This window comes from Phymastichus coffea, unplaced genomic scaffold (assembly GCF_024137745.1).
Source record: "Phymastichus coffea isolate CEN01 unplaced genomic scaffold, Cenicafe_Pcof_1.1 PCOF00018, whole genome shotgun sequence".
In the NCBI taxonomy this organism is placed as follows: domain Eukaryota; kingdom Metazoa; phylum Arthropoda; class Insecta; order Hymenoptera; family Eulophidae; genus Phymastichus; species Phymastichus coffea.
This window is the reverse complement of record NW_026706829.1, coordinates 2,121,977-2,141,052: the sequence shown is the minus strand read 5'-3', so window position 1 is coordinate 2,141,052 and position 19,076 is coordinate 2,121,977. Positions and strand designations below refer to the sequence as shown.

At 37.5% G+C, this 19,076-nt stretch overlaps 1 protein-coding gene across 3 annotated transcripts in view; it reads left to right on the top strand.

Annotated features, from left to right (window-relative positions):
- Positions 1–19,076, top strand: part of LOC131675263 (epidermal growth factor receptor substrate 15-like 1) — an 875,349-nt gene that overhangs the window by 503,215 nt on the left and 353,058 nt on the right. For all 3 annotated transcript variants that reach the window (XM_058954183.1, XM_058954182.1, XM_058954181.1), the window contains one exon: positions 14,411–14,754. In XM_058954183.1, coding sequence (XP_058810166.1) covers positions 14,411–14,754 — 344 coding nt within the window. The remainder of the gene's footprint in view (positions 1–14,410; positions 14,755–19,076) is intronic.

Genomic DNA, 19,076 nt, shown 5'->3' with positions numbered 1-19,076 from the left:
AGAGAAGGAAAAAATATAGATGCACTCCTCTCCTTTCAAAATTCTCATGGCGTCGTCACACCAGGTAATGTACTCCAGATACAAAATTATATTCGTGTATGTCTTAACAGAACTGTGGGAACAAAAAAGGCAAAGAAGCAATTGGCTGGATCCTCACTGGTCGAAGAGGATCGGTAACAATTTACGAATTGCAAAAAGCATGCACCCAAACACTCTCGCGGTCAAAATTGTCAAAAAGTGCACTTCTTTGAATAATGGAATTGAAAAAAAATATTCAATGCTAGAGCTTCCGGACTTTTTTCGCCTTAGTGCTTAGCATTTATAGGGACAGAAAATACTCGTGAACATTAAAAAAATAACTAGTAACTACATTTTTTCCTTTTTTAAATGAAAAAAGTCCTATTTTTTAAAAACTATTCACCGGTTTTGCCCTTTTTCAGCTGTTGGTAAGTGATAGGTATGCGCTTATTCTGAATTTCATGAACATCAAACACCATTTTCATAACTTATGATAGATGATTTCCATGTATTTTTTAATGTAGAATACGATGGTGCTTTTAATGATGGGACACTCACCAACGACTCAAGAAGGCCAAAATCGCTAAATAATTTTTAAAAAATATGACATTGCGTTACGCCCGGGTTTTGGGCATTAACGCGGGCACGATCGCGGAGGTAAGCGAGAGGGTGAGCACTGATTCTACGCTCGTTGCTGCTGCTCCGGCGGCGATGTTGCTGCTCTCGTCCTGGGTGGCGCAAAGGTCCATGTGCTGCCGCGGCTAGCGGTGTGGGTCAGCGAACATGAGCTCGAGTCGTACGGGATGAGGACGGTGTGTGTAGGTTGAAAATGAGCAGGGGTGCAAGTATTCTGTACTGGCACGTGGTCGCCCTAACTCGGCTGCAAGGTTCACAAGCTCAGCGTGATCGAGCTTAGGGCAACAGGAGCTGCGTCGTACTGTTGAATGACGTCAACGACGACCGAGATTTACCCAAAAGGGTCATAACTGGTGAGGAATCATGGGTATATGGTTATGATATGCAAACCAAAGTCCAATCGTCCCAATGGAAGAGCCCAGATGAGCCAAGACCGAAAAAAGCACGCCAAATTCACTCAAATGTCAAAGTTTTGCTCACTGTTTTCTTCGATTACCATGGCGTGGTACATCACGAGTTCTTACCATATTGACATACGGTCAATAAACAGTATTATCTTGAAGTTATGCGCCGTTTGCGAGAAGCAATACGAAGAAAACGCCCAGAATTGTGGAAAAACAATTCGTGGCTTTTGCATCACGATAATGCCCCTGCTTACTCCTCTTTGCTTGTGAGAGTTTTTTGCCAAAAACACCACAATCATGCCTCAGCCACCATATTCACCGGATTTGGCTCCATGTGACTTTTTCTTCTTCCCAAAACTGAAGAGACCTATGAACGGACGGAGATTTGCAGCGATTGAAGAGATAAAGACTGCATCGCTGGAAGAGCTCAAGGCTATACCGAAAAGTGCTTATGAGAAGTGCTTTGAGGATTGGAAAAACCGTTGGCATAAGTGTATTGTATCTGAGGGGGATTACTTTGAAGGGGACAACATAAATATTGATGAATAAATAAATATTTTTTCTTAAAAATACAAAGTCACCTTACTTTTTGAACACACCTCGTATGTCAAAAACAAAAATCTAATTTTATTCTATGTTCTTTCCAAATAACCTTATAATCCAATAATCTATTTGGATATCGATATGGTTTGAGATCTTTGGCGTGTATCAGTTGCTTAATTTTCTCCTGTTTGTTGGTGAGGCAGTAGCAGTTAGCTCTGAATACCTTCACGATCCCGTAAGGGCCTACGAACTTGCGTACTAGTTTCGTGGATACAATGGAATTCGTCGATAACGCTGATCGTTTGTTATCTACATATAAAATAGATCGAAAGTTCAAAAAGTGGTTACACAGATTATTTTGGCATTTCATTGATCTAATTATTACAAGTTCATTCATCACATTTTCGAAAATAAACACTGATAATCCTATAACATTGAAGAAGTTCAGACTACTTTTAGTGGATCAATTAGTTTCTCTCACAATTCCAACTAAAAGAGGAAGAAAGCGTAAACCTTTACTTGCCGATCCTCACAAACCAAATGTTCCTATTGAAGTGAAACACTCTCAGTCTGCTCATATGCTAGTGCCCATTGATAGTGGTAGACGATGCGCCCTTTGCAGTACAAAAGCAATTCCTGTGCGAATTATGTGGTTGTGTAGCACATGCAACGTACCATTGTGTTTACAATAACACAAAAATTGTTTCTTGAACTATCATTCATAAAAGATATGACAGAGACCGAAAAGTTGAAAAAATTACATAATAAAAAGCGGGTAGAATTCCAGAAGGTGAAGTCAAAAAGTTTTGAAATTATCAAGAAATTGAAAATTATGAAAAAATTAAAATTATAACAAAAAATTAAAAATCAAAACAACAAAAATATTCAAATGGAATAAAATGTAACTATTCTGCAATCATCAAATTGGTAATTTGAAGTTAAAAGGGCCGCCATGTTTGACCCACTATTCAGATTTCTAATTTTCTATTCTAATTTTTAATTTTAGAAATCCAAAAAAATTTCGAAATTTTAGTCGCCATAATGGAGTCGCCAGTTTCAATTTACAAAATTGAAGTTCATATTTGTAATTAGTAACCCCAAATATATCTGTATATCAATTAAAAATAACATTAAAAAATATTCAACATTTTAACCGCCATCTTGGAGCCGTCATTTTGAATTTTGAAACACTGAGTTCAGATTCGTGATCAGCGACTCCAAAAACCTCCGTACACCAACTTTCAAAAACAAATTCAAAAATATTTAACATTTTAGCCGCCATCTTGAAGCCGCCATTTTTAATTTTCAAACACTGAGTGCAGATGCGTAATCATCGACCCCAAAAATCCGTATAAACTAATTTTGGTAACGGTACGGCCGAAAGCTTCGTCATAAATGATTTTTTTTTCCAAAACAGGCCGTTTTTTAGACTGTGTTTATAAATAATAATAAATTATTGAAATTTTTAAAACAATTCAAGATGAATTTCCATTTTGTATCATCCTGTGATCATGAAACTACAAAAAACGTAAGTCAAATTCAATAAAAACTACCTTAAAAAGGCAAAAAATTGTAAAAAAACAGGTGATCTCTGAGAGGTACTTACCACGGTGCCGCAAAGGGTTGCAGCAGCGTGTCGTCATCAGGATCTTGGACCATTCTAAACTACCTAATGAAGTTTACTCCTAAAATGCATTCTTCGACGAGTATTATTATAACCCTCGTCAGCAGTGTCATGCCGCCTATAGTGAACGGTAGGATCAGATGGCCGACAATCAGCAAATTTTGGCCATCTGATGAACCGGCCGTGCCTGCATGAGTAATATTCAACCTTATATTTTACGTTGAAGCCACTTGGAGAGCATTGCATCCCGTTGTTGTGGTTGAGGCTCCCCGGATAATAAAGAGCTCTAATTTTAAAGACTCCTATTTGTACCGGTAGCCACCATCACATTTTTTGCTCTGGAGAATACTCTGGGACCAATTCTGAAGGAGTTTCATTGGCTCGTTCATGGCGTACCGTAGTGCTGGCTATCACGCTCTCGCAGGGTAGTGCGCCAGCGTTATCAAGCTGAACCAACTTGCTTCTCATCATCGTAGGTCCTTTAGGAATTCTGGTTGGCGGATGATCTCCTGTTACCAATGCCTCCGAGAGCGTAGGTATTTTTCTCTCCATCGCCTCAACCGGATCATGGTCCTGGGCTTTATTATCGACGACTTTTCCTCTCTCCGTGGACACATTATTTATTATAGTGCGTATGGTGGATGCTACCAGAGCGATTCTTACTCCCCTCACTCAACACATTTGTCACTGTCAGCGCCGTTTGTGGCAGCGAGGGCGGGTGAGTAACGCAACGGGCAATTGCCAAACCATCGGTCGTTATATTTTCGGCATTCGTTTGCAACGACGTTACATTTATAGGGTTTACTGAAGGAGATGAAGGAGTAGAGTCAACCCCATCTAACCACTTCTTTTCTCGTTTCCCTTATTACATTGAGTACAGAACCTTTTACTGTACACCAGCAATCCACACTCGATACATTTAAGTGGCTTGGTGAAATCCCTCTCTCGTTTAAAGGGAGATTCTTGACTCTTATATCGACTCTTGGGGGTCGAACTTCGCTTCGTAAAGTTCGATTTCATCCCGTCTGATAATACCTTAAGAAACAATAGTACCCGGTTCATTAATCAGGCGGCATACCTTGCTTATCGTTCTCACTCGTAGCTAGGACCGCGTTCAGCGTCGGTTCCACTTGCGTCGGCGTATAAACTACCTGGTGTGTTACTTTTTCCAGCACCTTTTCCATCCGGTATAGCCGATCGGTGGAATCTGACTTCTTGTGAGGCATTGCCCCTACCTTAGTTTTGTGACTCTTATTCTCACCAATTATGAGGACGGTAAGTCAACTCGGGATATAGAGCCGTTTGAGAATGTGGTATGACACATTCTAATTTTTCTGGTTCAAGTTATTTCGTTCCACTGTGGTCAAGGTATTCAGAGTGCGTATAGAATTTACTTAGGCTTTACGCACTTCAGCTTCATTCTTGCACGTCAGCTTCAAACTATACATAGGTGAGCCATACCTCCTTCATCACCTCGTACCAAGTCAGCGCAGGTATTGTTAGCAGTTTTAATATCGACAAGAGCATTTCCAGTTCCGTGCGCCACTCTTCATGTTATCAAGCCTGAACAGGTAGGTATCTACGCTAGCGTTGTCATCTACGGAAAACTTGAGTTTCCATCCTCTGACAATGCGACCAACGTCTCTCGTAGTTGACTACGGATCGAATATGCGCCCGGTATGTGGTTGTCCACTTCAGCATTAAACCTAACAAGTTGATGCTATCCACCCCCTCCGAAAGGGAGCGTCGTGCGCGGTGTCCTGTCAGCTGCTCTCGTGAGCCTCTGGCCGGGTACTGCTGGCATGCTTTGAGGCAAGTGCGCGTCATAATAGCATATAAACGTCTTAGAACGTCACGCCTCGGCGAATGCTTCCTTGCTGTTGTGGATCATCTATATGGCTCATATCGGCATCTTCTACGCTTCTACGTTTCCTCTATTCTCTAGGGCAATTATTTTGGCGGTGAAGTCCTCCTATTGTCTCTTGATTGCGTCGCTAATGTCAAGTAGTGTATTCAATACTTTAGATAAACTCGATAAATTTTCACTTACTGAGTTTAACTATTTGAGTTTTCTTTCATGCTCTCGAGAGCGAAAGATCAGATCCTGTATCATAATAGCGAATGTGGGGGGTAACTGGAATTGACTACCGTCTTTGGCTGTTATAGTGATGTTTCCAGTGTTGTTATTGCTCGTGCTATGGTTTAGTACATGCAAGATGTTAATTGCTGTTTCTTGCCGCCTTGATATAATGTCAGTATCTTGCATTAATTGTTGTAAAAGGTTTTCGTCCTCTTCTTCGTTCGCTATATGTTCAGAGCAGATAAACGTTATTAGTTCTGAACGTGGCACTGCTCTCCTTGCAGGGTTATTTTCTATTGTCCCTGTTTACTCGAAGTCACTCGCTGAATAATCGCCAAACAGTTAGTTCTGTAACCTCCCGACTTAAGTAAGCTTGCTTCCATTTATTCTAATCTCAAGTTACTTTAGGTACTCACTGACCTCTTTCCTTCCGAGCATTAGTACTCAATTTTCAATTTCTTTTTACCTTTGGTCCATTTTTGCGGTTATCCTGTTCAGGATTGTTTGATAACAATCGCTGGTATCTTGATTCTATTATTTTTCTGTATAGATGCTACTTATTTATTGTTATTGCTTGATAATAACCGCAAATTATTGCCGCATTTGATATTTATACAATTGCTACAGGAATCGCTTACGCTCGCTCTTGCGCATTCTTTTCTTTATTTCTGTAGCTTTATTGCATGTGCGAGTGTGCTTAATGTTTAAAAGCTTTTTCAATTTAATTCTATTAGCAGATAAAATGCTTAGCACATATTACATATATTATTAAGCCGGTCGAGAAATTCTTTATTTGTTATTACGCAATACAATGATCCTACCTATCAGGCGTACTAGCTGTTTGTTAGTGTGTCTGTTTTTCGTATTCACTAATCTATGTACTCGTCCTATCTATGAGCTATTCTCTTATTTTCATGTTCTTTTATAAGAAAGACTTAAGCTCTGCTTATGGGACACTTCGCACCATAAGAAACTAGAGTAAAGTCTATCTTTCCTTAAAATCCAATTGATATAATCATAGATATTCGTTTATAATTTTATTTCAAAGTTAATATTCATAAGCATTTTTCAAAATTGAAACAAATTCTTACTCATTAACGCGACAGACCACGAGAGTACGAACAATATTATAAATAATAGGTGATATTAACATCACACTTTATTATTAATAAACGAGCTTATTTGCGCGCGAACACCAATTTTCGCAACTATATATTTTTATACAGCTTATTTCTATTATTTAACCGTATTGGTGATTGCGCGTTCAATTTTCAAGAATTTCTGGTCCACACTCGCAGCACTTACAATTATCATTCTAGACTTGACTAGTCGCGACGGCAGGCCCTTACATAAACTCGCGAACTAACCTAGTCTACCACGTGACGTGCTTGATTATTTAAAATGGGCACGATAACATTTTTAATTCTACGTTGTTTGTTGACTGACCTTTGCACGATTCGGTACGTATTTGCGTTAAGTTGGGTTATTAACGCCTCATGCAAATGCGCATCTCACTATGAACTGTCGTTCTGACTCGTCGCGAACACTACTGGTTCATTTACGTTGGGCGCCATGTAACGAGGTATGAAATTGCGTGGGCCTCGCCGGGTACGGACTGCATCACAAATGCTTTCACTGCGTTAATCCTCATACTGCTACCTTACCTCAAGCGTATGCGCTAGCCTCCGGACAATGTTCATTGGTTGCTGCCGTTATTTTACTCGGCAGCCTCAGCCTCGCTCGAAGATATTGGGTAAATACCGCTAGCTGTAAACGAGCGCGAAAGAACAAAGTCATCTTGCTAAAATGAACATACCAATGAGGGAATTGGCGCTATCAATGGGCGAGTCAATGATTTTACCTCACGAATAACAAAAGAATGCCACGATTTTTCGTGAAACCATCAACCTAGAAGAGAGGGCATCCTGAGAGACAGGGTGTGCTAGAACTTCGGCGAACGCCCCATCTCCGTACAACTAATCTCTCGAGTAAGACCCGGAGAACAAGCGCGATTAGCCTGAGTGAGAAATAGACAAAGAGCTGCTCTCGCGAAGTAGAAATTTTTTTTCTTGGAACTTACTTTGTTTATCCAACGTTATTCTTGTAATACGTTACACGTACAAGATAGTAGATTATCTCATAAAAATGATTCTTTCAATGAAAACAATGTTCGATATAAGTAACATTTTAAATTTATTCAAAGCAGCTGTAACTTTGATGAATAAAGTAATAAAAACTATATACGCTTGTTACACATTTCTTGATTATTATTATATATATATTATAACAGGGTGGATTAGCTAGTACACACGGGATTTATTTAAGACAAAACTCCCACGATACAGAGCTAACCGCCGTTCATTTAAACACGTATGAGTATACGTATATTCGCCTGTACGTTTGATACTTTCGTTCCAGTGTCTTCTTTTCAATAGAGTTGAACTCATCTTAAGTCATTGTTAGTTAAATCCAAGATTGGAAGAGTCAACCCTTCGTATTTGCTGGTAAAAAGGCCAATTTAAACCACATCTCTTCTCGATAACGTTTCGTTGGTATGGTCACCAATCTCCTCAGATCTTTATTAATTCATAAATACACAATCAATATTAATTACAAATATGGTCAATACAAAATTACAAAATTAAAATTCCACTAACCAAATACATTTCTCAAAAATTACATTCCATAAAACTTGCCAAGCTTTTCGTCAATAAATAAATTCATGTCCACCGAGTAAGAACAAGACAAATACATATGAGTATCAGACCGTACAACATTTTTATCAAAAATGATCATGTCATTAGTTGGATTGCACTAATCATTGAGCAGACCACAACCATATATATCCAGAAAATATTAATAGTGGCGCTGACTATATGTATAAGGCGGGAAAACCATACTATACAAGAAACAGGTAAAACAGAAAACTATGTTACCCATTTTTCTCTATCCAAGAAGCAATAGTTAATTAGTCATATATTCATACAATCTTTGGTATTATTTACTTAGGAATTTAGTATCCTCTTGTCTATTAATAGTGTTCTTATTTATGTTAATGTAAATCATTTCCGCAGTCAGTCTTTTTTGTTTATTGATCTCTCTATGTAAAATTTTAACATTATTAAAATCAAAACTATGTGAGGGATTTTGTTTAATATGTAATGGTATCGGTAGTAGTTTGTCTACTGGCGTATTATTATGTTCATAAATTCTAGTTTTGAGACTTCTTTTTGTTTGCCCTACATAAGAACATTCACAATTCTTACAAGAAAACTTATATATCATGTAATAGCGTCGGCGTGCAACGCCGACATCTTCACTACTATTACCAATTATTTAAAGGGGGAAGGTAAGGGAGGCGGTGTGTCGCTCCAGACAAAGCAGGAAGGAGAACAGCGGGCAAAAGAATTTCACACACACAATCCGCTAACACACGTTTATTATAAACGCACTACCACGAGTGCCGACGAGAACACAAATCACTTATTACTATTAACAACACGCGCACTTATTCTAAACGAGATGACCGGCACGTTAGCGCCATGCCGCCTCGTTAACCGGCTCAAACAATTACTTGAATTTACACACTGCCGAAAACTACGCCGGCTCGGGAAAGCCTGGCGTAGCGACGCGAACCGTGAGAATCGCCGAAGAAAGACAGAGATATAGAGAGAGAGGAATCGGTGACCTGACCAAATTGGTGGACGTCGCTGTTGCTGGCAGCCTTAAAGGTGTCCCACCGGCGGTTAGTCTGGAAAACTCCTCGCTGCTGCGTGGCCGGCGACCTGGCAGAAAAGGCTGTCGGGTTCTGCCTCGGTGACGGCTTCTTGCAGGGCAACTGCTGCGTCGCTGGCAGAGGAAGTCCCGTCCGGCCGATCTGCTGAGGAATGCTGACTTCTTCCGGACGAAGGGCAGGCAGCGATGGTCACCAGCTAACTCTCGACTGACTGCTGTCGCGCGCGTCGCGTCACTCTCCCTGGCGAGTGCGTGAGAGCCGGCTTCTCACGCTTTCTCCCACCACTCGCCTAATCGGCGGCACGCGGCAATGCCGGTCGCGACAAGTGCCGCGCGCCAAGCCCAATACTCAAACTATTGCTTTTCTCTCTCTCTCTCTCTCTTTTACATTGAGTGTGAAATTTTACATTGAGTGTAAATTTGGTGAAATATTTTATCTAAACTATCAATAACCAACGACTCTGGTACATTCGTGGACAATGATGATACGTCCAACGAGAGTAAACAATAATCATGGGGAATAATCATTAATGTTAGTTTCTGGATTAATTCAAAATTATTATTAACATGCGAATTTGGATTTTTAATACACTCGTTAAGCCATTTATCTAAAATTTTTGACAAAAAATTTACCGGGCTATTGATAGTTGAAACAATCGGACGAAAAGGTGTGTCAAGTTTATGAATTTTTGGAAGGGAATAAGGTCTTGCTAAAACTGTTTGTGTTTGAGACAAAGATTCATTACTGAATTTGAAATCACCCAGATACCCATTTTCATTAAAATCTTTGAGGATATTGTATACTGATGATTGTAATTTTTTTAAAGGACACTTGTTTAAAACTTTATATGTATTTCAGTCACTAAAAAGTAATTCCGTTTTTGATATATATTCATTTCTATTAATACAAACTATAACATTCCCCTTATCAACCTTAGTAAAAAATATTTCCGGATTCTCTTTCAAGAATTGTTTAGTAATTTGACATCCCCAATCAGACTCTTCTCAAACTTATTCATAACCTGTGATGATTTTTTGGCACCTTCCAAAGTTTTAATAATTATTTCTCTAACCTCTTTTTTATTTTTATATTCATCATCAGTTCTCAATTCAAACTTTTTAAAACTATGTTCCACATTCTTAATAGTGCTAATAATATCATTGTCAAACAAAGGGGCATTCAAATTAAATCTGTCACCCAGAGATACAACATTTATAACTTGAGTAGGAAGATGTGTATCTGTAAGATTTTTCATCCATTTTCCTCTATCCTTCTTACTATCTACATTAATTGTATCACGAAAAGTCTTTTTCAAATATAGGAATTTTTTATTCAGATTTAATTCCAATCTATAGAAAATTTGTAAACTCTTTCTTTCCGTTAGTAATCTAAACTCCTGCAAAGCATCACCGTCTATACGCAAAGTACCCATCACATGTGACAAAGCATTGAGTCTTTTTCTCAAAAAGTTGATATGAATATACAAGTCATTGATCTCTAATTTTAAAAGTATCTTTTTTTGGTATTCTAACCGTGTCAAGAATTTATTATTACTTTGTTGTGTCTTCATGTTTTGTTGTTAGTTAAATCCAAGATTCATCTTAAGTCACCTAACTTGTGACATTCGATCTATCTTAGGTGTGAGTGATCTAATGTTTATTCCAACTAATCCCCTAGATGATATTAGTTTAAAATTTACCTAGTGATAGATCCGTTAAACTAATAGGAAACGAAATAATGTAATACGGCGAATAAAATTAATATCGTTTTTGACTAGAAAATTACAGTCTTTGATGGGCCGAAAGACTATCGCACGCGAATAGGATTTACAATTATTAACAATAATATGGGAAGAGAGAGAGAGAGAATTCAAAACTCTGCCACGAAAACTAACGCTCGGCGCGAATGTGATAACAGTCGCGTTCGACAAAATATTCTCATGAATATTTTGTCGCACAGAAAAAGGGAGGTGCACCTACCCTGCCGTGCAATTACGGTGATCAGCCGTAATTGTTGAAGCAAAATACTGAAGGTACTCCTCAGAAACCAGCTGTGCTGCTTCGCTTGCTTCCAAACTGTTGTTGCTGCACTTAATGCTGCTATCTGCTTGCTGCTGCTTGTGATTACCTTTACGCTTACTCATGCACGTATCAAAAATCCCAGGAAACTATTTTTGATTATCAAAACGGCAAAACACAGTGAAAAATAATTTGGCGGTACTCTCTTAAGTAACAGCTGAGGCTTAACTGAAAACTTGGAACTCTCGCGCGCCCCCTCTCTCTCTTAGTCGTTCGCTTTAGCATCACGAGTGCTACCGAATCACGAACGGATCAATTAATCGAATCGACTACCGTTGCAATATTGTTTTTTACAGGTGAAAGAGCATGGTAAATGATATTTATCCCCTCACAACCCTCAAATCCAGCAATTCCAATCAAAAAATTAATGAAACATTTCACTCAGCTCTAGGAAAAATGATAATTATTATAGTTGCATTTGACATGGCTTGGAGAAAACGCGAAAACAGTCGTAGTTATGATAGCCTGAACGGTTATAATACTCTTGTTGGATTTTTAAGCGGAAAAAATTTGGATTATGCTACGCATTCATGAAATCGCAAATTAGATTATTTATTATTTATGATTATGAAATCGCAAATGTAGAAAATGTGATATGAAGCACGATAAAAGTGTCACTCGACTGTCACCTTAATTTCCAAGATAGTGCGAAGGCTATGGAAGCAAGTGCTGGCGTACACTTAATAAATCATAGCAAAATTTTAAAGGAATGCAATTTGCAAGTTAAAGTTATAGTCGGGGATGAAGAATATAAAAGCAATATAATACTGTTCAACAAATAACCAATATGAGATTGGCATAAAATCAATGTCTTTGATGATTGTCAATAACGGCTAACAGACGTCGAATATTATTTTAAGATTTACAAAGCAGCTAGAAACAACAAACTACTAAAGACACTACTAAAGTAGCTCTAAAAAATTTAGTTTTTCACTTTTAACGGACGACAAGGTAGGTTTTATAATAAATTTAATGGCGCCATTGTATTCTATGAAAAAAATACATGAAGAACATATATCACTCTCTTGAAGATAACTTTTTGTAGTCCTTAAAAATAACATAGTATCTGATACGTCGACTGAATAAAAAAAATGAATATATTTGGATAATTAACGAAGAAAGGCCTATTCAAAGAAATTGAGGCTGTTACGTAACAGTTTTGATGTCTCTTCAAAACTGGCACGTGTTAGACCGTTTTTAGCTCCGAGTGGTCCTGACTCGGGCGGACTAAACCTTCAGTACGGTACCCCGACCGTGTCAGCGAATGGATCGCGTCTTTGTCGATAATATCCGAAGTTCGTCCTTGCGAGGGGTAGGCGGCAGTAATCGGGAAGGAAAAAGGGAGGGGGCTTCGCCGGTTTACTTAAATGAACTTACACGGGTACGTTAGATAGATTTATATATATATATATATTTTAATACGTCAGATAACACTTCTAGTAATAATATTGCGCTACTATGTGGTTCGCGATTTATTAAATAAGTATTCTAAATTGCGCGGGCAGCGGTGCTTACACACTTGGTCCCGGTACGCAATCACGTGGATTCACCAAAAGGGGAACCTTGAATATGCTTAGTAGTATTAGAGCGAAGAGAGAGAGATAATAAAAAAAATACAAGGAAGAAGAGATTTCAGCTTATCGAGAATAGAGCCCAAAAGTACTCACTCTGTTGTCTAGGTCCAAAATATTGTTTGGTTCGTGATATGGCCAATATATTTCTTTTTATCCAATAGTGTAGTTAATCGCAAGAGAGTGATAATTCGTATGGTCAACTTGTCCAATATATTCTTTATCCAATAGTGTAGTTAATCACAACTCAAACAATTATACTCTCAAACTTCTATTATAGTTTTTAACTTCAAGTAGGAAAAACGTAGGCTTCTTTATTGAGCGCTCGCTTCTAACTAACTGAATTCTGCTGCTCTGGTTTCGCTGGTTTATTTTATAGCCTTTGACCCGAGCATACCGTCTCTCTCTCGCGTATACGCTTCAGATGTTTACGCTTCTCGTGGCGGGTCGTCTTACCTAGCTAAGCACGCTGACTGCAGCGTGCTGTCCCAGCATGCCAGCTCAGCATGAATCAGCCTCTATTGCTCATTCCCACCGAGTCGCGCACACGAATACTGCTAGCTATGCTATGTCCGAACGAAAAAATCCCGAGAGCAAGGTTTTATTCGATAGTATATTTTTGTAACATAATAAGACGTCACGTAACAGAGGCTAATATTTTTGACTAAAAAAGACGTGTGCAAAGTTTCATTAAGATCGGTGACCCACAAGTTTGACTCTCTTTGTCAGTGTATTTACTTAAATTACAACCCAAACAAAAAGACCTAATAATTATTGATAACATTGTCTCTACGTCATGTTACAAATGCAATTCAGAACTATAACACAAAAGTAAAAAGTATGTTTCTATACTAGACAGAAACATGCGCCGTAGAAATTACTTACCCACCAATGCTAAATAAAATGGAAAGGATCTAATATTAAAAAAACGGTAAAGTGTCCTTGAAGTAATATAATACAGCAACAGCAATGCTTATAAGATTCTGGTAAAGAACAGTATTCGATTAAAGATTCTAGTTTTGAGCTTTAGTTTAATTTTAGTTGGTAAGCGAATAGAAATATATTCTTCTGCCGGATTACAAATTTTATAATATTTTTCTTAATTTATGTATATAACTTTGGAGAATAAATAAATAAAAGACTCACAACATCGCATACACAAACACGTACTTTCATACAAACTTGGACTTTATTCACCCAGGATATATTAACTATACTACTGGCACCAACTGTAACTTTTCATTTTGGCTTAGCTGAGCATACCTTTGGCAAGTCGTGATGTTGCATTCTCACATGTAGCGTAGATGTACGTCAAATACTTCCTTGTTACGAATTTCCGTAGTATACGCGTACTTCACTAAAAATTGCACATCACGAAGGAAAATTTTTTCTACTAAGAACTGGAGAGGGGAGGGAGTTGGCTTAGGCAACAGCCAGCTCGAATCAATCAATCTCATAATCTTCATACCTACGGGCTAACATTCTGTCTACGTAGCAACGAAGTATTCAAGGTGCACCTAAGCTACGAGGATTTTACTGCTCGCATTCTCATTTGAGACCAACCCACGTTCAAAATAGCACCGGACAGGGATAATTAGTTTATGAAGTTCGTTCCAAGTAATATAATTTTCAAATATATGATGAACAAACTAAATTAATCTATTTTAAGCCGATCATCTAATACGAAAAATAAACCATATCATGTTTGCCATTTTTCCAGATTGAAAAGCTTCATCAACAAGCAACAGATCAAGAATCTACACTTCGCATTCAAGAAGATGAAATAAATAGTAAGCGTCAAGAATTAGAAAGTTTAAAATCAACAGAGCAATCATTAGATTCTCAGCAGTTAGTTTATAAAAATCAATTGATTATATTATCGAAAAAACTACAAGCTACTCAATTGAAAAGCAGTCAAATTAAAGCTTTAATTACTCAATTACAAGAACAACAAAGACAAATAATTGATGCGATTTCTCAATACGATTCTGCATTTAGCATTGGAGATTCTTCCGTTATCTCAGAATCTACTTTGTTCTTGAGAATTAATTTGGAGGAATATACGTAAGAATAAATACTTATACTAATGTATAACTATTTTTCGAAAAATAGTTTTTAACTTATTTTTTAATTTAATTCAATATTTTTTTACTAAATTGCGTACGATTCATTTGAAAGTCATGTTCTCTTTTTTTATGAAATAATTTAATTGATTGTATATTTTATATATTCGTTCGTAAACACAGTTTTCCCTGATGGTTTATTTGCCAAACGAGATCGAGTCGCGGTGATATACATGCAGATAGTTGATGAGAATGAATTGATTATAGGGTTTGATATATCAGAGAAAACAGCAAAAACATTAATCGTGTAAAAAAATTTCATTACGTAGTATGTGTGAAATGTAAAAAATCTCTACTTCCTTAGATTACATGATAGTTGGATTTCGCTGTAGAATAATAAGAAGTAATTTTTAATAAAAATTAAATTTCGTCTTACAAAAAAATTCCTCCAATCTCACCGATTTCAATAATCTTTTAATATGTTATAGTTTACGAAAAAATAAGACATACGTTTTTTTCTTATCGGCGGAAAAACACTTTAAGGGGATGAAAACCGTGCTGAAAGTTCACCTCCAAAAATGGATTTTCCAATGTATCTCAACTTTAGATTAATATTTTACGACGAAACAAATTTCATATCATTTCTTATGTGAATACAAAACTAGAATAAGCAATTCCGACCATGAGGGGTCCAATCCTTAATTTTTTTAATTTAAAACGCGACCTTTTTGAGAGCGGTTTTCACTCTCCAAAGTATTTTACCACCGACAAAAAAACACTTGTGTCTTATTTTTTCATGAACTGAACATATAAAAAAATTATTGAAATCGGTGAGATCGGGTTGGGGGGGGGGTTTCTTGTTAGAGCCGTTTTTATTTATATTACTTTTAAGTTTTAAGAAATTGGAAAAGATATACATAATTTAGAGTTTTAAATAATAGAAAACAATAATTTTACAAAATAATTTATGATTAAACAAAAATAATATGTATTATTTCTTCAACATAAATGTTATATAACAAATATATATTTATATAATTCCCATATATCTAACTTTATAACAGCAATAAGAGTCATTTATAAAAAATCATAACATTAACAATTGTAACAAATAGATATTCGTTAAGGCGCGCGCGTAGAATCAGAAGCGACCGTAACGGAAAATTGCGAACGTGAATATGTTCTAGTATGATCGCGTTTTATACATGTTCGTGTCACCAAAGACACCTGAACCCTAGCTTATAGATCATGCGTCTGTTGATAGCTGAACACCTAGAGTCAACAAGAGCTTTATCGTTTGTAGCATCGTTCTCAGATCGTAGCAAGCAGCGAAGTGAGTAGACGGCGAGTTATACCCCGCCGCTTCAGTACCAGCAATTCGTAAAAGCTGATCATTCAATAACCGTATCACTAAGAAAAGAGTGAATTAATTTTTGTTATTTACTCCAAGATTATTTACAATCTATCTATAAAAATAAGACAATAGGTAAATGTGTTTGCTATAATGAAAATTAACAAAGTATAAAATATAATACTTCAGAGAGTATTATATTTTATTTTTGACTTATATGTGTAATATATTTTATTAATTTTCGTTTTATTATATATTCAATAGTTTATGTTTCTATAGTCTGGTAGTAGTAATTATTGCCGTGAAAAGTTTGCTAATAAGATTGTTTGGAAGGTTTTTCAATGTGGTGTTATATTTTTCATAAAACATTTTTTTTTCTTTTACTAATGGTATCTGTAAATTCAATCTGTAATTTTTTCTCGATGAGAATGAGCTCTAGTTTTTTTCGGCGGCTCAAGGTCGGCAGCGGTTGGCGGCTCGACGGTGGCGGTGGCGTCGGCAGTTGGCGGCTCGACTGCGACTATCCCCAACGCTTCTATCCCCTCTCTTTCAACCGATGGAATACCGTAATGACCCCAAGGAAGTGTATCGGTGGTTACAGGTAGCAAGAAGCGTTTATCGTCATGCGCACTGAGTACAATCTTTGTTTGTCTTTCGCTATACAACTGATGATGACGTGATCTCATAGACTTTTGCTGGCGGCTTAGAATCACATTTTTTCAGAGACATTTGACGTAGTCCTCGAATGTAATCGTAGCATTCAATACAGAATTGTTTATCCTTTTTGCTTTCTTTATGGAATTTTTATTTTGAACTCTCACGCTGTACATTTTGATTTCTGAGTCCAACAAACTCGAGCATGAGCATTCCGGCGTTCACTTGTTTCATCTTACCAACTACTTTCTTATTGGCTCTTGGAATATTGAACTGATTTGGTTCTGGAAAATCCGATGTATCGAATTCGTGAATATCTCGACGCATGACATCGTACATGTCTACATTGGTGATCTCATACACCAGACTGTTGGTGTAGGTGTACAGAAGCTTGCAACTTTTACCAACAGCACTGGTCATGTAGTGATAGTGCAATCGATACACGTGAGTCTTGGACAATTCGAGAATAGCAAGGTAAATGGGTTTTCTCATTGTGATTTCAGTCCACAATAGTTAGTTCGCCACTAGATCGTCGTCGAAAATGTCACTACTGTGGAAATTTGGTCGAGCTATCAGACCTTCGATACCGTATCGCCTCTCCCACTTATTCACCAACTTAACATCGATGCGTTTTTTTTTTTTCGTTTTCTATAGTCTTGTCGTCACTGCATTGTTGAACAGTTTGTATAGAATTTTTTCAAATTCGTTTTTCACTTGTTCACGCATCTCACTATTCAAATCAATGTATGTCTTGAGCCATGGGCTCTGATTAAACTTTAAAACTCGATGTATCTTCGTGAGGTATAAGCCATACTTTATTGCTTGTTTCAGAACTCTATAGTGGATTACGTAACTCTCCTTATCATCGAGAGTTGTCATGAGCTTTTACTGTTTGCATTCCGGAGCAGATTTGTGCTCTAGACAAAATGGTATATCTTTGTGCGCAACGTGAATTTCTTTTGGATACTCCAAATCCACCTCGAGTATGTATCCAAGATGAATCATCGGGAATATCAAAAGAAAAGTTTGAGTCAATGTCGCACCATTCAAAATCACCGAGTGGAAGAGGCCAGTCATACTCCATCCGTAAAAGTTATTGACGTTGAAATACATAAAATATTTGTCATTTTTCTGTGGATCATAGTTGTTCCCCATGTATGGATTGTTTGCGGCGGCGTACCTGTTGCAACACTGGCTGATTTTACCGCGAATGCTGCGCTCGATAAACATGAGCATGTTGATATTCGCCAAAAGATCCAACCTTACACTCGTATATTTCAACATGACATCCCAACTTATTCTGGACGTTGTATAGTAGTGGATCGGATTCAAACGATACGCCGTTCGACATTTGACCCTGAAGTTTTCAAAAACTTCGGTCAACAAAAGAACGTCCGTCTTGAGATACAAATCCAAATAGTTGTCCAGATCGGTGATATCGAATGTTCTCCAAATATTTTCCACGTGACTGTTTTAACGGGGGAGGTTATCTGAAAAATGGGAAATTTATTTAAGAACAAATTCCCACGATGCAGAGCAAACCGCCGCTCCGTTAAACACTTATGATAGTACGTGTATTCGCCTTAACGTCAGATGATTTATCCTAGTTGTCTTCTATTAAACGGAGTTGAACTCACCTTAAGTCACGTGTCTTGTGACACTCGTTGAGTTTTAAGTGTGAGCGACTTTACTCCTAATCTTCTTAATCCCTCTAGATGTAATTGGATTAAAACCTAAGCCTTTTTCAATTACTTAAGCTACTAGGAAAATTAAATTACGAAAACGGCGAATAAATTTAACAGACTTTAATTAATAAATATTACTACAGTCTTTGTAGGGCCGAAAGACTAACGCACGCGAATAGGATTTTACAATTAGTTATATTCGATGGGAAAGAGAGAGAGAGAAGATTCGAATTATACGGCGAACTTACGCTCGACGCGAATACAAAAAATAATGCTATCACGAATAGACAAAATACTGAATGTATTTTGTATCGCTTATAATGACGGAAGGTGCACCTACCATGCGGTGCAATTACGGTGATCAGCCGTAATTGTTGTTGCAAAATTATCAACTGTCGCTGCACCTCGCTTAATCAGCTGCACTGCCTCAATTCGCCTTTATATGCTGCAAATCTACTGCTTCTGCACCGCTGCTTGCTGCTGCAATATTACTGTTGCACTCACGCACGTATTTGTTCGGAAAACTAATTATTTTTGCGAATCAAAGTGCAAAACACAAATCGGCGGTAAACTCGCGTAAACAGCTGAAGCGTAACTACTTATTCAAATGATCGCGCGCCCCCTCTCTCTCTC